This window comes from Palaemon carinicauda, chromosome 1, assembly GCF_036898095.1.
Source record: "Palaemon carinicauda isolate YSFRI2023 chromosome 1, ASM3689809v2, whole genome shotgun sequence".
Taxonomy (NCBI): Eukaryota; Metazoa; Arthropoda; class Malacostraca; order Decapoda; family Palaemonidae; genus Palaemon; species Palaemon carinicauda.
Window position 1 is genome coordinate 56,156,618 of NC_090725.1, and position 25,000 is coordinate 56,181,617.

Genomic DNA, 25,000 nt, shown 5'->3' on the forward strand with positions numbered 1-25,000 from the left:
GGTTCCCCGCAATATCTACCTCACAAAGAGGGTGAAGTTGCAGACACTACTAAAAACTAAGGAGGGTGAGATAGAAGACACTACTACATGATTCTAACTCACATCCAACAGCTTGCCAGGCAGGGATGTTTCCAGTAGGCTACCATAACCCTAAAACTAGAAGGTGGGATGAGCAGCTTCATGGAGAAAAAAAAATGTTCAACAAGGAAACAAATTCAATGAGGAAATGGATCCTAAAACAAACTATGGAAATGGGGAGATGATGTCTGAAATGGATGCAGTCCACTGTCGATGGAGTATGTATTTTGAAGTTTTCCTAAATGTGGAAGATAGTCGAGGTAAACTTCATGGCCACAAGAGTAGAAATGGAAAGTGTAGAGTTTGAAAGATTTGCTAAAGGCAAAAGAACATAAATTTTAGCAATGGTAAACGGGACTTGGATTAAATGGAAACCAGGAAGGTGAAACAGGATGGAAAAGTGGAAGTCGATGTTTTATACGGTATTTAGGAATAAATATAACGGGTACCTAACATTAAAAAGAGAAAACAGAAGAGTCATAAAATTGGCAGTAATAATTGTTTTAACGATTTTAATAAAAATAATAGTTTTAATAATTTTATTTGAATTGGTGGAAGGTTGCTACACGCAGTAGAGAGTTTATACATAGGCAGTAAAATGTGTGCTAGGATAGGGAATGAAGTGAGTGTATGGTTTCCAGTCGTGAATTGCCATTCTCACCGACATCTGCGTGAGTAAGAAAGGTAGTAATGTGCATCATATACAGTGTTAGCACAGTGTATATAATGCCAAAAAAAAAATTCAAAGGGTTAGAAATCTGGAGATACGTAAGTGGTAAAAGGCTAGAGTGGGTGAAAGGATGGTGAATCATGTTTTGAGGTGCTTTTGTTATATGGAAACAATAGCTAAAACCATTGGTTAATAAAAAAAGTATTCGGGGATAGAAACAAAAACCTATAGACGTCTTGATGGGTGGAGAAAGGGAGGTATTGGAAAAAGGAGGCTTTTATATCTAGTGAGAACCAAAGTGCATCCAAGATAGAGGTAAATGACACATTGTGTAGCAGGGCAGAATGTCACACTAATAAAATCCCTGTGAAAGTGTCAAAGGTGGATAGGGTCGTAGAAGTTTTCTTTCATTTCCTTATCTGAATTTCCAGGTATCATTTATCTGCTTACGTTTTTGCGTACTATTAGTTTCTTGGCTAAGGCTCACCATTCGATATAACTGTTTTATGAAGAACAAACGAAACGTACCAAACTACGACATGTTTACTTTAGAAAGACATCACACTACCATGAGTTAAATAAATAATTGTAAGAAGATTTTATACAAGTATCGTGGACATAAATTACGCTGACAAATATTTTAATTATTGTAATATTTTGCCGGAAGAAATTTCTTTTAAGAGTTTATCTTTTTCGGATAGACTGACCACTTATTTGGCAGACAAGGAAATATAAGTCTTGATTTTTTTACACCAATGAAACAAATTTGACTTAGTTGAAGTCCCATAAGTAAAACATCAAAACGACGTCCCATCACAAAACTAATGCAAAATTTCTATCAGTAAATGTAAGTTTTTGCATGCTGAAAGAACGATCAGGTTTTCAGTTTTGTAAATAACAATCTTTCTCCTCAAAACCAGATAAGTTCATTGACATCAGTTTTACGGTTCCGCTTTTCTGCATAGACATTCTTGGCAGGTAGATCACCCAGTCCTAAATCGACGTACTGTTTTAAATAATGGTATAAGAGCCCACTTTTGCCAAAGCAGTTTTAAAAAAAAAACAGGTAAATTCTTTTTTAATATATACCATTCCCATCAAATGAATTTCGTCTTCCTTTATACCCTTTCTATTTACATCTCTAGTCAATCATATTCAATATGCTTGTTTACTACGCGAATTCATTTCTTAGTTCCACGTTTTGCTTTAGTAACTTGTAGTCTGAAAAGCTTGAGACACTGCAAAGAGAGAGGCTACAAACATGAATATGCAAATTTAAACTAAATACACAAACACTTAGTCTTCTATCCTTAATTATGAAATGATTTACAAACAATTCTGTATTCAGCAAAAAACGTAATCTACTTCTAATGAGTACTCAACCCTGTGTGCAATTATTATTATTATTATTATTATTATTATTATTATTATTATTATTATTATTATTATTATTAGGATGATGATTATTATTATTATTAGGATGATGATGATTATTATTATCATTAATATTATTATTATTAGCTAAACTAAAGCCCTAGTTGAAAGAGTAGAATGCTATAAGCCGAACGGCTTCAACAGGGAAAAAATAGCGCAGTGAGGAAAGAAAATAAAATAAAGAATAAACTACAAGAAAAGTAAAGAACAATTGAAATAAAGTATTTTAAGAACAGTAACAAAATTAAAATAGATCTTTTATAATATATAAACTATAAATGGGAGCTAAGTCTAAAACTAATTATTTAGTGAAATAAACATAAAGTGTACAATATAAAGGGTTTCTTAAATACTGTAACACTACAGAAAGAAGTTTATGCCTGCCAAGTGAGCCTCAAGTGGTACCCCTTCTAAAGGTCTCTTGTCCCTGTTAAGTACACTTAAGTATAACATTAACAAGTGAGTAAAAACGAATTGTAATCGTTAAAACTTAAAAAGTTCATAACTGGCAGCAAATTTTTTCATGTTGAACAGTCTGCCATAAGCCTCTTTTCATAGTTTATATATAAAAGATCCTTTTTAATGTTGTTACTGCTCTTAAAATATTCTATTTTAAAAGTTCTTTATTTTTCATACAGTTTATTTCCCTATTTCCTTTCCTCGCTGGACTATTTTTTCCTATTGGAGCACTTGGGCTTAAAGCATCCTGCTTTTCTAACAAGGGTTGTAGCTTAGCTATTACTAATAATAATAATAATAACAACAACAACAACAATAATAATAATAATAATAATAATAATAATAATAATAATAATAATTTAAAACGTTCAAAATGAGTACAATTACACGATGCTGTAAATTATCTTGAGGAAATTAACTTCAATTTCAAGATAAGTATTACATATCAAATACAGTGTAGCAATAGATTACAACATAGAAAGTTTCCTGAAAAGTCTACAGGATGTAACCTGAAATCTATCACTTACAGGTAAATATGAAATAATGCATTCCTAATATATTATTCACTTTGGATAATAACCTCCGGCTATTGAAGGTTTCCTTATAAGAGAAGTTTGGAAATATGAGAAAACTCATGAACCAAGCAGACATCAAATGTAATGTCTATGGATCTATTACATCACAATGCTTAACATCAATTAGATTTATGAATGTTTACAAAGAAAATGTATGTTAAAAACACTGCAATTGCTACAGTAACACACAATCGAGTCTTATATCTTATTGATGACTCAATACTATTAAATCCAGAAATTTTTCCGTACTAAAAATAATGAGCAAACTCAAATGTTTTATTTGACACAAAATATATGGGATTCAATATTATAACATATCAATACGTTCATAAAAATATGGAGTTACCATTTACTGGATATACGCTGATATAAAAGAGGATTATTTCGCTGGTCTTATGATTATCTTTTCAGATATCATTATCATTAATGGAACAAATACCCTCGTTTCTAGATTAAAATCAGAATAATAATAATAATAATAATAATAATAATAATAATAATAATAATAATAATAATAATAATAATAATAATAATCCGATTTATAATAATCGTAACTGTCTAATAAAATCACCCAGGTCTAGAATGAAAAAATCCGAAACTAATCAAAACCTTTAATGAAATCATACAGAAAATAGGAAAATATATAAGGCGTTGAGCTCAGCCAGGTTCCGACGCGAAGCAAGACACAAACAAAGGCCCTATTGACTAGAAGGACCAGGTAATGATTTATGGTAATGAACCGGGGGCTGCGAATTCGGAACACTGGCAGGCACATTCGTGGGGCTTGGGCCTCCTGCCGCCGAGACTGCTGCTGCCATGGGCTATGGATTAGTAGGGGTCTGCGCCTGAGAAGTTGGGGGATTTGAGGTCCCCTCTCGGAGCTCCGTGAACTTCTCCACGTATTGGAGGGTCGTGTCTTGCGGGGTGTAGAGCTCCATGTTTCGATTCTGCGGGACAGAGAGAAGATGTTGGTGTCGAATTTTTCGTTAATAAGCCTTAATTCTGTTAGCTCTTAAGATTATATTGAGTTGTCTTAAGATTATGGCTTCCAAAATCGAGGTCATTAAGATCTAAGATAAGGTATAATAAACCAATATCACTATAAAGTAGTTGAAGAGATGGGATTCTAGTGCATTTCAAATGACCAATCATGAAATGGTTTTCTCTGTTTACCTTTCATTGAGGTCCTTAAGATCTAATATAAGATAATTTACCGATATCTTAAGTAAAATGAAAGTTATCATATTGGTTTCACACAATAAAGTGGTTGATGAGACAGGATTTTAGTGCATTTTAAATGACCAAGGTTGAAATGATTTTCCCTGTTTACCTTTCATAGAGGTCGTTAAGATTTAAACTATGATAATTAAACAAAATCATAAGCAATAAAGAGTTTGAAGAAACTTTTGGTGAATTTCATATGACCAACCCTACAATGGTTTTCCCAGTGTACCTTTTATGACTTGCCATACCCGACTCTTAAGATTAATCCTTAAATCGATGTTCTTAAGATTAACACTTAAACCGATGCTCTTAAAAATATTACTTAAACCGACGTACTTGAACTAATACTTAAACCAATGCTCTTAAAATTATCAATTAAACAAAAGTACTTAAAATTATTACTTAAATCAATGTTATTAAAACTAACACATAAACCGAAGCTCTGAAAATGAATCCTGAAACACAAGCCCAAAAAATTAATACTTAAACCGGAGTCATTCAAAACAAGTACACCAAGGAAGAAAAACCTTTACAATGATAACATGAAACTGTAAAAGAATTGTCATGTTTTCTTTAGAAAAGCTTTAATTTACTCCATGAATGGTTTAGAATCTTTAATAAATTACAGCCCTGACACTTTCAGATACTAAAACGGAAAGTAATTAATTCATTCATAGAGAGGAAAAGATGCTTTAGCAATGTTTTATTTCATATGTATAAATAGCTTCTTATTTATTCTTATGCTAAACTAGTATTAAAAAACAATAAGTGAAGCCGGTACTTGAAAGTCAAGCAATACTAGCAATAATAATTACAATAACAGTTGCTAAAAGCTGGATGGTCTACTCTAAATATAAGAAACAGTTATTGCAATTCTCTCTCTCTCTCTCTCTCTCTCTCTCTCTCTCTCTCTCTCTCTCTCTCTCTCTCTCCTCTCTCTCTCTCTCTCTCTCTCTCTCTCTCTCTCTATATATATATATATATATATATATATATATATATATGTATATATATGTGTATACACACACACACGCAATATATATATATATATATATATATATATATATATATATATATATATATAGAGAGAGAGAGAGAGAGAGAGAGAGAGAGAGAGAGAGAGAGAGAGAGAGAGAGAGAGAGAGAGAGAGAGAGAGAGAGAGGTGAGAGTATATGCAGAATATATTATCAAACGAAATACTATAATCAATTTCAATAAAACTGAATTAGTATCCAAACTGTTTTCTATGTTAATATCATCGATAAAGTATATCCATGAAAAATGCTCGAAAATATTCTTATTCAAATGTAGGTAAATAATTTCATATCCTATAAACCTCTAAATGTAATTTTAGTCTTAAAATTCCATACGAAATTCACTCGTGATATCAATTATAAAACGATAGAGAGAGAGAGAGAGAGAGAGAGAGAGAGAGAGAGAGAGAGAGAGAGAGAGAGAGAGAGAGAGAGAGAGAGAGAGAGAGAGAGTCCTTTTATTGCTAACTTCAAAGGAGAATCCGAACTTCGCGTTCCATTAAAAGCACCAGAGCGAACCCCCTCAAGGACTCACAAGCCCATTCTCCACAATTACCTTAATAACCATAATGCTCATCAGTAAGAAGTGGGCATAGAGCAGATGCATGCATGCAATACATCTAGATTATGACCCTTCGAGAGGCCGTTACAGAGGGGGAGGGGGCTGGATTTAGATGGCCACAAAACCCACCTGGGTCCAACAATTGGTTTCGTCAATGGAGGGCCATACAAGGGATGGGGACCTGGGAAGGAGATGGCCCATTCTCCCTCTGGCATTGCACGATTTAGTCAAAGAAATAATCAGGCCTTTCCTCGTTAGAGCAGAGATAAAATGGTCTCTACATACAGAGTCAATGTAGGTTCAAGTCTGGAATCAGGTCTTGTAATCGTGTTAACCTATGGAAGGATTCAAAATAGGGGATTTCTTCTTTCATTATAGGAGGTGATTCTTACTTTCTTCTTAGCATATGGTTGATTTTTTTTTTACAGCTGATTTTGGAATGTAATCCCTTTGCTTCCATTAATGTGGATGAGTCAGAAAGCTGGATTAATTTTTCTCTTACTGCACTGATGAGTATGGAACTTCCTTTCCCCGTTAGGGTATGGTTGAGCCTAAGAGCTGAACTTTTCCTCCTGTATTAGTGCGTAGTTTCGTCAGGAGCCCAACTCATTCCTGTATAAATCGAGGGAGCAAACTATCTTCTTTTTCTTTTACTGCACACTTGCGTGGAGAACTAGCCCTTTCCTCTTCTGTTAGTTGAGGGCTGAAATGGGGAGTTGGTCCGCTATTCCTTTCAAAAGTGTAGAGCTAAGTTTGGTAGCCTAAGCCTTTGTTCCTCCTTTAGTATAGGCCTTTAACTAGAGAGAGGGACTTTTATTTTTGAGCTAGTACCTTTTTGGGGTTCTAGGCTAGTCTCTCCTTCGTATTTTAGTAAACAATTTTAGTCTTATTAAGGGAGCGGATCCATGAGTTGGGTTACAATTCAGTCAAGGAACTAGCGCCTTTTTTCTCTGTTAATACACCATGAAGCAAAAGCCCTTCTTTCTTTATAAGGGTACATTCAAGTTAAGGAGCCAATTCTTAATACACAAATGTAAGGTTATGCCAGGAATGAGGTTATTTAGCTATAGTTATTAGGCTTAAAACTTGGAAAAATCCACTTTATAATCTTCAAAACAAACGAATTCGACCTACATAAAATTGGGAAAAGGGCGGTAAAATATACATTTCAAACATGATGATCAAAGAACGATCAAATTATATCAAATAATTTTCTAAAAAGGACTTCCTTCAAGCAACAAGGTGTGAATAAAACAATACAAAGTCATGATAAAAAAAAAAATAAATTGATATAAAATAACAGGGAAGACAACATGTCTAGATCAATAAGAAAATTGGTGGATGTATAACTGGGTGATTAATACAGCCGACACTAATACATGATTTGTCTACATCTTACGTGTGACTTGGGACGCTCGTAAAGTAGGATACCGTAGATAAAATGTAATTCCAAGAGTTTAAATTCCATGGATAAAATTATATTGCCATAAAACTTCACTGGTTTTTAAACACCATAAATTTTCAGTGTCAAACTACGGCTACTCTTACAGGAACATAACCTTTACAAAACTTATAAAAAAAAAAAAAAAAAAAAAAAAAAAAAAAAAAAAAAAAAAGGAGTATCCTTCGCTCTTTTTCTTCTATCGGTGAAATGACATTATTAGAGAATATCTCCGCTAACTAAAGCTACGTTTTAATCGAAGAAACTTTAAACCATAAGCAAAAAAAAAAAAAAAAAAAAAAAATACAAAATTACATATCTAAATATAAATAAATATACAAATATTTATTTGTATATAAGTATGTATATGTATACACACATACATACATACATACATACAAACATTCATACATACATATGTATATATATATACATATATATATACATACATACACACACACACACACACACACACACACATATATATATATATATATATATGGAGGTTGTCCTAAACAAAACAATGACCAGAGTCATGTTTTTCAAATGAATTTTTTTTCTTACCCTTTATTAATTAATTAATCAATTAAAGGATATCCCGCTACAGTAAACACTGTATATTCCGTCCAGACGATTAAACTTTCGCTAACATGGACGTTATCTGTTTCACATCCAAGGTTCATAAAAGCTAGGACACAATTTCCCTCGATTCCTTTAGGAATAAAAATAATAATTATCCAATTTCGACAAACAGTACATTTGGTAGCCAATGACAATTCCTACTGCCAGTCACACGGTAAAAGTCTATAATGAAATCTCATTCAGTTGGTGCCATGTATTACCAGAGCAAAGTTACCAATGGAATGGTGGCTATTTACAATATCCTTTTAAGGAAATTATTATATATCAGCTTTTTAAAGTTTACAAGTGGAAACAGATTTTGAAACATACAAGGGGGTCAGAAAGAATCCCCAATTATTTTCACCTGATATAATACAAAAGTATTTCAGCAGTTATGGGTTTGAAACACATTGTTTACCAAGATTCTGATATTGTTGGACTGTAGTTCAAATCCTGGTTCAGTTCTTTCTTGATGAGGTGGGCCATATGGAAAGTTTCGGGCCCATAAACAAAAACCATAAAAATTCCTCCCAAAATGCTCTTTCTAGAGTTCATTGGCAACACAAATTATTCAATTATACCTTAAAATTGAAATCCCAATACTATTTACATCTTAGCAATTAACTCGTTGAAGAAAAATTAAATTATCATATTCACACTAAACCTAATATTTATAGAGAGAGCGTAATGGTTCAAACAGAGTAGGTGAGAATACAGTGTATAGACCTCCATCGAAGCAGAAGGGAAAAAAACGTAAGGGAGGAACGGTACGAGAGAACTCTACGGGAATGGAGGGAGGGTGGGAATAATATATGAAGATTATCTTGAAGGGGACGCAGGCCAGAGGGGGAAATGGAATACTAAAACGATCACGTCCACTTTCCGAGAAGGGAGATGGGGAAGAACGAACCACTGACTTTTATAAAAGAGGCCCCATAAATCATATAGCCAATAGTTTCATTTTCATGTTGCATTCACCATAGCAATAGGAACAATATTATTGCATTATAACTATCATAAATAGCGGCAATTATAAAGTTGATTGACTATGCACACTTATTATTGGAAAGTCCCGCTTAAGTTCGATAGTTTCTTGTAGTGTCAGCAACCTCACCATCCGTGTGAGCTTTGGATGGGGAGTGTGAGGGAGCTTATAGGTCTACCTGCTGAGTCATCAGCAACCATTGCTTGGCCCTCCCTGCTCCTAGTTTTGGTGGAGAGGGGTTAGGCACTTATCATATAGATATATCGTCAGTCTCTAGGGCATTGTCCCGCTAAGGGCATTATCACTGTCCCTTGCCTCTGCCATTCATGAGCGGCCTTTAAAGCCTTTAATCCTCTGATGCTAATAACTGTGCCAGGCCATGGTGAGGCGGTGCAATACTTTAACCCTCCGTGCCACTAATGAACATCTGGGACTGCTCTTCTGTTCTAATGACGAGATGGAAGTTTTCATTTCATTACGACTTCAAAGGCATAATTTTTTTTTTCTAATACAATTTCGTTCCACGATGCATCGGAAGTAAGTTGTAAAATACTTGAAGAAAATTTATCTGTTAATAGGTCTTCTTTTTACTGTGATTTCCAGGATGTTATGATGCACTTTTAAGTATTTTAGACTAACACTTTTAAATCAAATTCTACATGACGAAATCTTTTTTATTTTTTTTTTCAGACCTGAGAATACCGAAATAAAAATTCGCGAAGTCAAAAATGACTTTCATTACCACGCACAAATAGATGAAATTATTTAAAAAAGGGTATATTTCATTCTACATTTTGCAGTGCAGTAGACAGAAAGAATAGATATGTGGATTGTCCACGACATGTACTAAGAAAGATACCAATAATTTGATGCTCAATACAATCCTTCTTAGGACTAAGGGTAAATGGAGATTTTAATATATAATTATGTATAAATGGATCTCGGACAACTGTTGTTACTTCTTAAATGCTGTAATTTTCTTAGTTACTATAAACAAAATAATACGTTGAATATACATTTATAATCTCTAATAAAGTACAAAAAATTCTAGTTAATAAATAACGTCTTTATCTCTTAAGCTAAAAAAAAAAAATATATACACGTCGGTAGCTTAAAGATAAAAAAACAATCGTCTATAATTTGCAAACTATATTAATGTAATTGATTATTAAAGCATCCAGCCTCGAATTTTGCATAGTATTTAGCGAACTACGTCGTTAATTTCTATAAGATATCATTTGGCAATTTTCAAGAACTGCACATTCAATTTTTAATAGCATACAATAGAACTGTAAAAAAAAATAGTACAATATGAAAAAAATAGCAACGGAAGTTATAACCCGAAAGAAAATAAAGCATAAAAAATATACGTTATTAAACTGGATTCAAGAATCTTTGTCTTGAGCAGAATAAACATAAACAAAATAACAGAACAACAATAGATATGAACCAAAATAAAATACAGCATAAAAATATACGTAAATAAACTGGATTAAATAATCTTGGTGTTAAGCAAAGTCAACAAAAACATCATTCCACATAAATATTTGAAGTGCAATAAGTACAAATGGTGGTGTAGCAAATGCATTTGGCTATCTGAAATTGTTATAGACATATTAGAGGCTGCCTGAGGAAAGAACTACCATTGATTTGAACCTTCTGGAAACGTGGCAAACGTTGTAGTTGCCGGACAGAATCTACTGGATAAGCCATAAACTAAAATTGTAAACTATAAGGAAAGTTCCTAACATATGAATAAATAGCTTAACATATCTGAAAGATCAAGTAGATGACAGAGATCTATTCCTCATCAAAAAGGAAGAAAATCTTTTCCTAATCATTTCGGATATCATTCTCTCGACCGCTCCTGGATAACCAACAACTTGATGAACCCAAGCGTCCCCTTCCGAAAGGCCTAAGTGAATAGAGAGAGAGAGAGAGAGAGAGAGAGAGAGAGAGAGAGAGAGAGAGAGTTATCCTTAATGTCTTCTTATAAGTGAAGACATTACACGCGACACAGCTGAGGGGGGTAGATAAAATAAATTTTCTGAGACAGGGAAAACAAACTAGCATAAACAGAAAAAAAAAAAGAGGGGAGATGAAGGGGAGAAGAGGGAGTGTCAAGAGAAAAAGAATTATTCGTTACTTAAAGAAAAAGCGTCAGACGCAAGGTAGGCTTCTTCCATCCCTCAGGAAAGGGGGGTCTGTAACCCCGCTGCTCCCCCTCTCGACCCCCATGAAGATGTCAATGAAAATAAGCCTAATAGAGAGAGAGGGGGAAAGGTGCCTAGACGGACAACAGACATGAAATAACAATGAATGAGGGGGCGGCGCGAAGGGGAAATTGTACATGTAAATTGAATGGAATAAGGGGGAACAGATGGAAGATAAAGAAGGTTAACGATATGCCTATAAAATAACAATGAAATGTAGAGGGCGGTGCACAATGCACTATTAACGAGAGAGAGAGAGAGAGAGAGAGAGAGAGAGAGAGAGAGAGAGAATACTAATGGCGAGGATATAAATATAAAATGGAATAAATTTATGACAAGAGAAGAGGTATTTCCTACAATAAATTCGTAAAATAAATACCTTTTTAATGTGAAGCCGTATCACGAGGAGAGAGAGAGAGAGAGAGAGAGAGAGAGAGAGAGAGAGAGAGAGAAATGATAATAATAATAATAATAATAATAATAATAATAATAATAATAATAATAATAATGGCAAGGATAAGAGTATAAAATTGGAGAAATTTACCATAAGAGAGGAACCAGTAATTTCTATAATAAATTCGTAAAGTAAATACTTTCTTTAATGCAAAACACTAATAAGAGAGAGAGAGAGAGAGAGAGAGAGAGAGAGAGAGAGGGAGTGAGAGAGAGAGAGAGAGATAATAATAATAATAATAATAATAATAATAATAATAATAATAATAACAATAATAATGGCAAGGGTAAGAATATAAAATTGGAGAAATTTACCACAAGAGAAGAACCAGTAATTCCTTTTATAAATTCGTAAAGTAAATTCTTTCTTTAAAGCAAAACATTAAAGAGAGAGAGAGAGAGAGAGAGAGAGAGAGAGAGAGAGAGAGGGGGGGGGTGTAATAATAATAATAATAATAATAATGGCAAGGATAAGAATATAAAATTGGAGAAATTTACCACAAGAGAAGAACCAGTAATTCCTATAATAAATTCGTAAAGTAAATACTTTCTTTAAAGCAAAACATTAAAAGAGAGAGAGAGAGAGAGAGAGAGAGAGAGAGAGAATTTTTTTTGCAATGTACTATCATCAGAGAGAGAGAGAGAGAGAGAGAGAGAGAGAATTTTTTTTGCAATGCACTATCATCAGAGAGAGAGAGAGAGAGAGAGAGAGAGAGAGAGAATTATAATGACAAAGATAAATATATAAAATTGTATAAATTTATAATAACCAATAATACCAAAAAATAAATTCGTAATATAAATGCTGTTTTTAATGCAAAGCCCCTAATGATACAAAGATAAAACCCCGAAGGGTCCGTGTTTTTCATTAAGCGACCCTCGAGTTAAATCACCCGGGGGGATATATAGGAAAACTCCCCGTCGGTCTGGCCGTCAGGCCGTAAGCCCTCGGATACCGGAGATGGGTTGATGTAAAAGAATGAATATCGCGTATAACTTTTATAATTATATCTTCACTAATAGTGATTACAATAAAAGTGATTGCTTGGAATATACAAGTCGGTATTTTAGAAGAATGAATATCGCATATAACTTTTATAATTGTATCTTCCCTATTAGCAATTTCAATAATAATGATTGTTTGGAATATAAAAATCAGTATCTTAGAAGAATGAATATCGCGTATAACTTTTATAAATACATCATAACTAATAGTGATTGCAATAATAGTGATTGTTTGGAATATAGAAGTCGGTATCTTAGAAGAATGAATATCGCGTATGACGTTTATAAATAGGCCTTAATCATTTTTAATAGTGATTTTTTGGAATATACAACTTGGTATCTTAGAAGAATGATTATCGCGTATAACTTTTATAATCATATCATCAGTAATAGTGATTGTATGGAATATACAAGTCGGTATCTTAGAAGAACAATTATCGCGTATAACTTTTATAATTATATCATCAGTTATAGTGATTGTATGGAATATGCAAGTCGGTATCTTAGAAGAACGATTATCGCCTATAACTTTTATAATTATATCATCAGTAATAGTGATTGTATGGAATATACAAGTCGGGATCTTAGAAGAACGATTATCGAGTATAACTTTTATAATTATATCATCAGTAATAGTGATTGTATGGAATATACAAGTGGGTATCTTAGAAGAATTAATATCGCGTATAACTTGTATAATTATATCATCAGTAATATATCGCGTATAACTTTTATAATCATATCATCAGTTATAGTGATTGTATGGAATATGCAAGTCGGTATCTTAGAAGAATGAATATCGCGTATAACTTTTATAATTATATCATCAGTAATAGTGATTGTATGGAATATACAAGTCGGTATCTTAGAAGAATGAATATCGCGTATAACTTTTATAATTATATCATCAGTAATAGTGATTGTATGGAATATACAAGTGGGTATCTTAGAAGAATTAATATCGCGTATAACTTGTATAATTATATCATCAGTAATAGTGATTGTATGGAATATACAAGTGGGTATCTTAGAAGAATTAATATCGCGTATAACTTTTATAATTATATCATCAGTAATAGTGATTGTATGGAATATACAAGTGGGTATCTTAGAAGAATTAATATCGCGTATAACTTGTATAATTATATCATCAGTAATATATCGCGTATAACTTTTATAATCATATCATCAGTTATAGTGATTGTATGGAATATGCAAGTCGGTATCTTAGAAGAATGAATATCGCGTATAACTTTTATAATTATATCATCAGTAATAGTGATTGTATGGAATATACAAGTCGGTATCTTAGAAGAATGAATATCGCGTATAACTTTTATAATTATATCATCAGTAATAGTGATTGTATGGAATATACAAGTGGGTATCTTAGAAGAATTAATATCGCGTATAACTTGTATAATTATATCATCAGTAATATATCGCGTATAACTTTTATAATCATATCATCAGTTATAGTGATTGTATGGAATATGCAAGTCGGTATCTTAGAAGAATGAATATCGCGTATAACTTTTATAATTATATCATCAGTAATAGTGATTGTATGGAATATACAAGTCGGTATCTTAGAAGAATTAATATCGCGTATAACTTGTATAATTATATCATCAGTAATATATCGCGTATAACTTTTATAATCATATCATCAGTAATGGTGATTGTATGGAATATACAAGTCGGTATCATAGAAGAATGATTATCGCTTATAACTTTTATAATCATATCATCAGTTATAGTGATTGTATGGAATATGCAAGTCGGTATCTTAGAAGAATGAATATCGCGTATAACTTTTATAATTATATCATCAGTAATAGTGATTGTATGGAATATACAAGTCGGTATCTTAGAAGAATGATTATCGCGTATAAATTTTATAATTATATCATCAATAATAGTGATTGTTTGGAATATACAAGTGGGTATCTTAGAAGAATTAATATCGCGTATAGCTTTTATAAATGTATCATTAGTAATAGTTATTTTTGGAATGTACAAGTAGTTATCTTAGAATAATGGATATCGCGTATAACTGTTCACAACTATATCATGATTAATAGTGATTATTTGGAATATAGAAGTCGGTATCTTAGAAGAATGAATATAGCGTATAACTTTTGTAAATATATCATCAGTGAAAGTGATTGTATGGAATATTCAATTTGGTATCCCTAAACGTAATATTTCACGTCTAACTAGACAAGCTTAAGGTCAATGGTAAATTTGCAAATTACATTTCTTAACAATACTTAATATTCTGTGTTCTTATATGAGCAGGAAAAATGGCTTAATCTTATTTTTAGATACTACTACAAAAATAAAACACAAAGAAGAAGGATGATATTTCCTTAGTATTATGAGAATTAGGTATTTTTCTTCTCTGAATACAAATAAGAAGAATAAGAAAAGTATTATGAGAATTAGGTATTTTTCCACTATAAATACAAATAAGAAGAATAAGAAAAGTAGAAAAGCAACAAGAATGAAATATACATTTCATCATGTGAGAGAGAAATTATCATTAGCAAAAAGGATAAAATAATACAAATTAAGGGGCGCAGGGCATAGAACAGAAAAAAAGAGTTTTGTATAAAAATATAAATTTCAACTTTGATTTATTCTATTGCAAGATAGGAATCCTCAGCTTATTTTCCGGATATCAGTGGTGATGAAACTCCTTCACTGTATTCTATGCCCCATCTCCTTTTTCCCACATGGCTTTTCGATTCTCTAGTTCACAATTTCTGCTGCTGATAAAAGGGGTCAATATTTCCAGTTCAAAAACGTCTAGGAAAAGAAACAATTAAAGAAACGGCGAATTGGGGCCAAAGGAAGAAAAAAAAAGGAAAAAAGTACAGAAACAGGAAGTATATATAGGGAAATAAAAAAAGAAGTCTGGTAATAGGAGCTACATTGCATGTTGAGCAAGAGCAATCAGAGATTTCAGACCTCCGCCAATGAATATTGCCAACATTCAACTAAAGCCTACGGACATCACCTCTTATTTTATATATGCTGACTGTTGTGTGCAATGTTGATTCAGAATCCTGATCTTGATCCGCAATGCCTCCAAAATTTCATGGTTTCTTCCGATGCATAATATCTATCCATTGTTAAAATTTGGTGAAAATGCAATGTGTTAACTTGTTTTGACGTAATGTTTAAAATTGTGAAATATTTACCTTTCTCGGACATTTTAATTAGTAGGCTGAGCCTGTATTGCTTCGACTAACTTGGATATCTCACGGCTATAGTTCATTCAAGTAACTATCAGAGAGACGTACCCTATAATACTTGAATTTTAAGATTTTTATTCTCGAAAATTCTGGTTCACACAGTTTGACGACCCAAAGCACTTATGCAGTCTTTGATATACTTCTTTTAGTAATAGAAATTGCTTTGCATTTACTAATGTTCGAAATTCTTGATGTTCCGTTTTGTTCTTCAGTTGCCCGTGAGTTTGGTAAGTAATTATTTCCATCTCCAGGTGTAAAGGATTAAAGGCAGTTCATGAATGGCAGAGGCAAGGGACAGTGACATTGCCCTATCAAGCAGGACAATGCTCTAGAAACTGACCATATGATCAGCGCCCAATCCCCCTCTCCACCCACGCTAGGAGCAAGGAGGGCCAAGCAATGGCTGCTGATGACTTAGCAGATAGACATATAGGCTCCACCAAACCCCCTATCCTTAGCTCACAAGGATGGTGAGGTTGCAGCGACTAAAGAAACTAACGAGTTTGAGCGGGACTTGAACCCCAGTCTGGAGTCCACCAGTCAAGGACGTTATCACATCGGCCACCACAACCTTACATTTACGTTTAGTTTAAAAATACATCCAATATGAGATGCTTTGCCAGAAACATCGCTATTACAAAAAAATATTAGATAGGAATGTGACAGCTGGAAAAACATTATTGAAGTCTGGAAAACTTTTGAAATCGTGATGAGCCAATTTTCTTTAGAAGCAACTGGAAACTCAGAACTTTTGATGTTAAGTTTTAACTCTAGAGTGGGGAAGTGATGTAAGAGACCTTTATAGATCTGAGACATCCATAAATTCAGTTTATTAAATAAAAAATATTTACTGATTTTATCATTTGAGACAAAAGATTTCAGTTCAGATGTATCGTCTATTAAAAAAAAAATCAAGGTCAACTAGCCATATTGAATCATCGAGTTCTTCATACAAATCCCTGATTTCTAGGATTACATAGTTTAATCTTTTAAGAACATTTCCCCTACTTAGCTAATCCACTTGAGTGAACAATACAAGGTCACCATACTGAGCATCCACTTCATCTAGAAGAAATTCAAGTAAACCGTGTTGTAGAGCTCTAGCAGGGTTAGAATTAATTATCTTTCTAAACACCTTCATTAAGTGCTCACATGGACAACTACTGAAATATAACTTCCTGGTGTATAATGCAGTAATAGGTAATAAACTGAGGGTGAATCGTCATTTTTTGCAGTGTTACAAAGCCTACATTGATTGAGTCCCATCTGTTGTTATTGAGACAAGTCTTTGAAGTGGTAGATTCACCTCGTTAATGAAATTCTTGAAAACATGAAAAACATCCACTCTAGGCGTTTTTTCTTTCAGGGGTATGAGTACTAATAAATAATTTTTCACAATTTCATCTTTATAAAACCATTTGTACATATACTCATAATTGGGCTGTGTCCACAGCGTTCGTTGATTCATCAAACTGCAGGCCGAAATTATTACAATCCTCAATATCTGCTTCCATTTGATTAAACACATTTTCCGACATTATTTCCACCTTACGTGTAACCGTATTCCCTGACAATGGCATAGATTTGATTGCATTTATAATTTCAGGCTTATTCTTCAAACTTTCAAACTAATGTTCCGACGCTGCTTGTCATAACTCCTTCACCATTTCACCATCCTTGGATGGTTTCTTCTTTTTCACAAGTATACAGGTAAAATTAAATGTAGCAACGGTCGTTGCATAAGTTTTATCATCAGGTTTCAGGAATATTTCTTGCTCCCGCAACTCACATTTTAGCAGTTTCACTTTCTCGCTTCCTAAAGCACTGCCAGAGATATTCAGTATCGTAATTCTTGTAAAGTGTTACAAAATGCCTCTCTATATTGTTTTTCTGATATATAATAATAGTTGTACGACAAATTATGCACAAATATTTGCCTTTGATATTTTCGAAAAAATATCTCTTCCAATTTATCATATAAAAAGTAATTGAGACTTTTTTTTCTTTAAATCTGACGCCATTCTCATGAAACGTCGTATTACTCCAAATTGCTGTAATGAAATATGTCCTAACAGGCCGTATATATATATATATATATATATACATATGTATATATATATATATATATATATACATATATATATATATATATATACAAATATATGTATATATATATATATAGATATAGATATAAGTATATATATATATGTATATATATAGATTTAGATATAGATATGGATATAGATATAAGTGTGATATATATATATATATATATATGCATATATCTAGATCTATATATATATATACATATATATATATAATATATATATATATATATATATACATATATACATATATATATATATATATATATATTCATTTACATATATATATATATATATAATGTGTATATCTATATCTATTTATAAAAAAATATTATATATATGTATATAAATATATATATATATATATATATATACTTCTCTTCGGTCACGCCCAGCTCTCCCCGTTGAGTGAAGGGGAGAGGGGGTAGTCATATTCGAGTGAGAGAGAGAGTGCATATGCGAGAGAGTGCATATCTAAATAAATATCTAGCCGTTATTTTTGGCAGGCCGCGTGCTATAGTAATCAATAAAGAAATAGATAACAATATACTTTGCAATTTTCATTGGAACGTTATGCCTATGCGGCCACCTTGGTGCCAATAGCTATACTTTGGAGGCCAATGAACTAGGCTATTAAATAACACTTGATCAGCAAGTTTATAATATGGTAAATTATTTTTTTTATCAATAATGTTGTTATTCAAAATAATCAATTATTAACATTTGAGGGAAACACTAATTTATTAATGTCGTAAGCTTAGTTACTAAGTAAAGGATCAATTTAATTACTGATATTTATTATTAATTTCTTGTTTAGCTAATCAACTACGTACCAATTACTTCATGAATGATTAATGAATCCACTGTGTGCCGAGTAACATATGGCAAATCACCCAGTGACTGAAAATTAATCGACATATCTATCATATAGAATACAATTTTTCTAATTGAAATAAAAATATCAATAATTATTAAGTATCTAATGTATTTTTCATACATAACCTAGTGTACATGACGCGTCAAAAATGATGGATAAATATTTAGGAAAATATGCACACACCCTCATCCTTCTCTTAACCGGTACGGCTACTCCCTCCCCCCTTACAGGAAAAACCAGGATATATATATATATATATATATATATATACTGTATATATACAGTACATATATATATTGTAAGTCTTTCCCAAATACACAAGACCGAAATTAAAAGGATAAGCATGGGATGGAGAGCATTTGTTAAACAAAATGAGATTATGTTAATTAAAATGACAATTTCGCTAAAGAGAAAAAACATTTAATGAAATGGTACTACCAGTATTAACTTATGCGTTCGAAACTTTGAGCCTTACTAAAGCCCTAGAACATAAGAGAGTTACAACTCAAAGAGCTATGGAAAAGAAAATGATGGGAATAACAATAAGAGACAGAAAATGAGCAACATGGATACGAGAGCAAACTAAAGTAGAGGATATTCTAACAACTTGTAAGAAAAATAAATGGAGTTGGGCACAGCATATAAGGAGAATGATAGACAATATATAGACATTAAGAATATCAGAATGGGTGCCTAAAGATTGTAAAAGAAGCAGAGAAAAGAAAAGAAGACGATGGATCGACGAACTAAGGAAGTTTGCGGACGTGGACTGGCACAAAAAGACCGTAAACAGACGCAAGGGAAAGGACATGTCTCAGGATTTGTTCTCCAGAGGACTAGTAGCGGATGATGATGATGAAGATATATATATATATATATATATATATACTGTATATTATATATACAAATATATATGTATATATACAAATATATACGTATATATATATTTTATATATATATATATATATATATATCTATCTATCTATCTATCTATATATATATATATATATATATATATAAAAAATTTTAAATAATTTTCATTTTTCCTAACATACTTACCAGAGAACTATTTTTCTTGGAGTCACTTGGTGATATCTCTTTCTCGACCAAGGTTTTTGGCGCCGTTATCCCCCCACTCCGTTCTCTATATAGGCCTACCCCCGCCGCCAAAGAATGCGCCCCGAGGGCAGGATTAGGGCAGGTCACTGCTTCTCTGGGCCATTCTCCTCATTAAGTTCGTCGTATAGCCCAACTTGGCAATGGAAGGATGGCACTCGGGGACGGAAGGGAGGGCCATTACCCGAAAAATAGTTCTTGGTAAGTATGTTAGGAAAAATAAAAATTATTTAAAATTTTTGATTTGTTCCAACACGAATACTTACCGAGAACTATTTTTCTTGGAGACTTATACTTTAGGAGGCGGGAGTGCTATTCTGACACTTGACTCGGCACGTAGGGCCTAGAGGGCTATGGAATGCGGGGGCCTATCAGAGTACGGGAGTGAGGGTAACTGCGCAACCTTACGCTATTATCTAAGATTTTACCTCTTAAAAAATTCTTCTGACGATTTCCTCCGGATGTAGTCGCGAAGAATGTGTTCATCGTTGGGTACAGCCTCTGGCCTTACCGCTACACAGCCCGGAGGGCGGCCATGACTGTCCCAATGGAGAACCCGTCCAAGGATTTCCTTGAATAACCCTTGAGGTAGTGGGCAGTAAAGGTTGACTGGTGCGACCAAGTGCCTGTCTGTAGGATCTGCCTCACTGCCATGTTTCTCTCAAAGGGCAAGGGGGTGCTCAGACCCCTGATGTCATGGGTCCGGGGAGTGTCCGGCACTGCCATCTTATCCTCTTCATAGGTTCTAGCGATGACTTGTCTCAGCCAGAACGAAATGGTGTTCTTGGAAACTTGCTTCCTATTAACACCTGTGGAAATGAAGAGGTTTCTGATACCTGGTCGGAGTGAGAGAAGTCGAATGACAAACCATGGATCTCTCCCACTCTCTTATCGGACACCAAGGCCATCAAGAAGACCGCCTTGAGGGTGAGATCTTTGTTCACGATATCTTTCAAGTGTTCAAAGGGGGAACGACACATCATCTTCCGGACCTTGCCTAAGTCCCACTGGGGCACCTTTCCCGCCTGAGGGGGGCAAGACTGTTCGAAGCTTTTGACAAGCATCGCTATGTGTCTCGAGGCCCCCAGGTCGATGCCCTTCAGGAGGAAGACTTGGCCTAAGGCAGCCTGAACCCCTCTTTATGGCTGGGATTAACATCTCCGCTTTGTCCTTGAGAAACACCAGAAAACCTGCCATGTCTGGGACAGAGGCCTTAAGAGGTCTAATGTGCCTCTCAGAGCACCACTTCGCGATGGAGGTCCATTTTGTCTGGTAGACCGCGGTTGACGACTTTCTTAGGAAAAGAGACATTCTCTTAGCCGTGGAGGAAGAATATCCTTCTTTCTTCAGAAGCCGCTCTTAGTCTTCAGTCGTGAAGACGTAGGGAGAGTGGCCTGTCGTGGAGCTTGAGAAAGTGAGGCTGGTGCAGAAGGTCTGACCTGACGGACAAAGGCCACGGCGGTTGACTCGATAGGTCTTTTAGATCCGCGAACCACTCTCTCTCTCCGGCCACCAGGGCGCTACCAAAGTCATCTGTAGGTTTCGGGCCGTCTTTACTCTGCTGAGTACTTGTCTTATCAACGTGAAAAGGGGGAAAGGCGTACACATCCAGATTGTCCCACTTGTGCTGAAAAGAGTCTTCTAAGGATGCTTTCGGGTCTGGTACAGGGGAGCAATAGACTGGGAGTTGGGCGTTGAGGTTGTTGCAAAGCGGTCAACCACCGGGGAACCCCAGCGTTGAATGATGAGCTTGGCTATTCCTGGGAGAAGGGACCATTCTGTCCCTACTATGTGGCCCATTCTGCTGAGGCCGTCGGGAATGAACCTTGCTAACATCACCCCTTGATTTTCTTCCACTCAATCTAGACTCTCTATGGTGAGATCGCACAACTCCTTCGATTACAAGTACCCTGCTTCTTTATGTATGCCACTACCGTGGCGTTGTTGCTCATCCACGCCACGGTGTTTCCCTTTAGCAGACTTGCGAAGTGTAGGCACACCTTCTGGACTGCTTCCAACTCCAGGACATTGTGTGGAATTGTCTCTCCCCTTCCAACCAGGTCTCTCGTGCCGTTTCGTCGAGGGGAAGGGCTCCCCATCCCTGGTTGGAGGCGTCTGTGAACAGTAGTAACTCGGGAGGGCCGGTCCCGAAGGTCGTCCCCTTGAGTGAGTTCGACTGGTAATGCCACCATTCTAGGGAGGGTCTCGTGTCTGGAATGACTGGGATTATCACCTTCTGCGAATCCGTCTGTCACCAGAGGTTCCTGAGATTCCATTGGATGGATCTGAGCCTTACCCTCCCTTGGGGAACTAGGTTCTCCAATGAGACCAGGTGACCTATCAGCCTCTGCCCGTCTTCCGCCCTCCTGGGGTGTTCTGACAGGAACAACTGACTAATGAGCCTGAGGTTCTTATCTTATCCTCCGAAGGGAAAATTTTCCCCGAAAGATGTTTAATGTTATTCCCAAGTAGTTCATTCCGGTGGATGGGGATAGATTTGACTATTTCGGGTTGATTAAGTTCCCCAGATCCTTGCAAAACTGGAGGAGACTTTTCCCTTGTCCCTCCAAGAGGACCATTGAGGCGGAAAGAAGCCACCAGGCGTCCAGGTATCTGATAAGGCGGATGCCTCGTTCGTGAGCCCCCACTGCGACAGCCGTGGAGACTCTCGTGAACACTTGGGGCGCTGTTGACAGACCAAGGAAAAAGGGTCCTGAATTGCAGGATCTGGGAACCCTATCTCACCAGGAGGAGCTTCCGACCCGAGGTGTGGACCGGAATCTGGAAGTATGCGTCCTTGGGGTCGATGGTCATCCTACAATCTTTCTCCCTCAAGGACAGCAGGACTGAATTCTGAGTGTCCATTTTGAAGTCCGTCTTCTTGACGAACCTGTTGAGAGCTGACAGATCTATAACTGGTCTCCACCCCCCGGTCGCTTTTTCCACCAGGAATAGGCGACCGTAGAAACCTGGCCCTGGGAGAAGAACTTCTTCCATGGTACCCTTCTCTAGCATGGACAACACCTCCTCTTGAAGGGCGGTCCTCTTTAACGGGTCTTTGGGATCTAGCCATTCTGTCCGGTTGGCCGGAAAAAGCGTGGGTGGTTCCGTTAGGAACGGAAGTCTGTAGCCCTTCTTTAGTACGGACACGTGTCCAAGGTTCTGCTCCTTGAGCCCTCCATGCTTGCCAATGACGTCTGAGTCATCCTCCAACCCGAGGGTTGGGGCGGGAATAGGGGGCCTCCCACTCTTATCTTCTTCTAGAGGGGCGGTCTGATCTGTCCTCCCCTAGAGGCGGAGTAACCCGACTTGAAGGAGCTAGAGGTCACTGAGCTCCCTGCGGGGGGGGGGGGGCTGAGGCGTTGCGGACCAGGAGGAAGAGGGGGGCTTCTCTCCTCGTAGTGCTGGTAGAGACTTGGGTGTCGCGGCACTATCCGAGACGGACCTCTTATAGGACGGTCCTAGGAGTCGTAGGTCTGGGGACGTTAGCTTCCTTCTTTTTCAAGACCTTCTCCATTATGGCTTCTAGTTCCTTCCGAGGAAACAGAGACTCTCCCCACAGGGGAAAGCTGCGAATGGCTCGCGTCTCCCTGTCTGGTACCTTCCAAGACACCTTCGCCAGGACAGTGTCTCGCTTCCAGAACACCCAGTTAGCTGTTAGTGCGAGAGACTGATATGTCAATAACCTAAGGGTTGAAGGCCTTGCTGGACAGGGTCCTCGGGGGTCAAAGGAGGCTTGTACACCTCCCAAAGTGTAAGCCCACCAGTCCAGCCAAGAGAAACGTTTACTAAGTCCCTCGACATTTTCTCCATCATGGAGGCTTCTGCTGGCGAGAACCAGACTGGGGCCGAAGAGGCTCTATTGTCTGAAACGCCTTGACTAAGGATGTCCTGCTGACCCCACCTTAATGGTTGGAGGACCCAGGCATTGCTGGCCACTACCTTGCCGACATACTCCTGCTCTAGGACTAGATCTCGGGTTAGAGGAAGTGCTAGGGACGTCTTAGGTTGGGAGGAGTCTGCATGATCCTCAAAAAGGCTTGACTTCCAGGAAACTTCAGCCGTAGTTGCAGGTTCCGGTACTTGTGGTGTCTTCTGCAAAGGCTAACCACTCTCCTATAGACGGAGTGCTCCGTCAGGGAGCGCTCCTCTCCGTCAGCCGAGGACTCGGCTTGGGGCCGGGGAGCTGGGTTACCGGGCACGCTGACTGGACGTCTAGCTCTTTGGGGCCAGGGGCGCCGTCCTGCCGAGGTACTGGATTTCATCTGCGGGGACGTCCACACCAGGGGCCTGGTTAACGCAGGCAACGCTGGTTCAGCGGGGACTCTCGTCGGCCTAAGGGCTTCTGGGTGCCGAGGATGCGTTCTCGCGGGCTGACCCGACAGCGGGAACCTTTCCTTCTGACCCCAAGGCCGCACCAGCCGGGATGGTTCGGCCAGGCCGCCCGACAAGAAGCGCGTTTCCCCCCTTACCCTTACCTGTAGAGTCCTTCCTACCGCTTGATCTCGAGGAGCCGGGTCACCGGGCACTCCCCGGGCGCTTCGGTTCTGGAACACCAGGCACTCCCTTGCGGTGGTACCGGTCTTCCCCGGCGGGGAGCTCCGCACCAGGTTCGGGGGTCAGAACGGCATTGCCGTACCGTCGAGGACTACTGTTCGTGTATTCTCTCCGGGGGACGCGGACGCGGATCCCCGTGGGCTGACCCGACGGAGGGAACTGTTCCTTTTAAGTCCGAGGGCCGAACCAGCCGTGCTGATTCGGCCAGGCTGCCCGTAAAGAAGCCGGTTACAGCCGCTGGCGGGCTGGGGGACGCGGACGCGGGATCCCCGTGGGCTGACCCGACGGAGGGAACCGTTCCTTTTAAGTCCGAGGGCCGAACCAGCTGTG

The 25,000-nt window shown here is 36.7% G+C and overlaps 1 protein-coding gene across 1 annotated transcript in view; it reads right to left on the reverse strand.

The window, feature by feature from the left end:
• Nucleotides 1-3,813: 3,813 nt before the first annotated feature.
• The window catches only part of MED20 (Mediator complex subunit 20), a 296,520-nt gene continuing 275,333 nt past the window's right edge, over nucleotides 3,814-25,000 (reverse strand). The window contains exon 6 of the mRNA XM_068374753.1: nucleotides 3,814-4,163. Within this exon, the coding sequence (XP_068230854.1) occupies nucleotides 4,038-4,163 (126 nt within the window). The 3' untranslated portion in view covers nucleotides 3,814-4,037. The remainder of the gene's footprint in view (nucleotides 4,164-25,000) is intronic.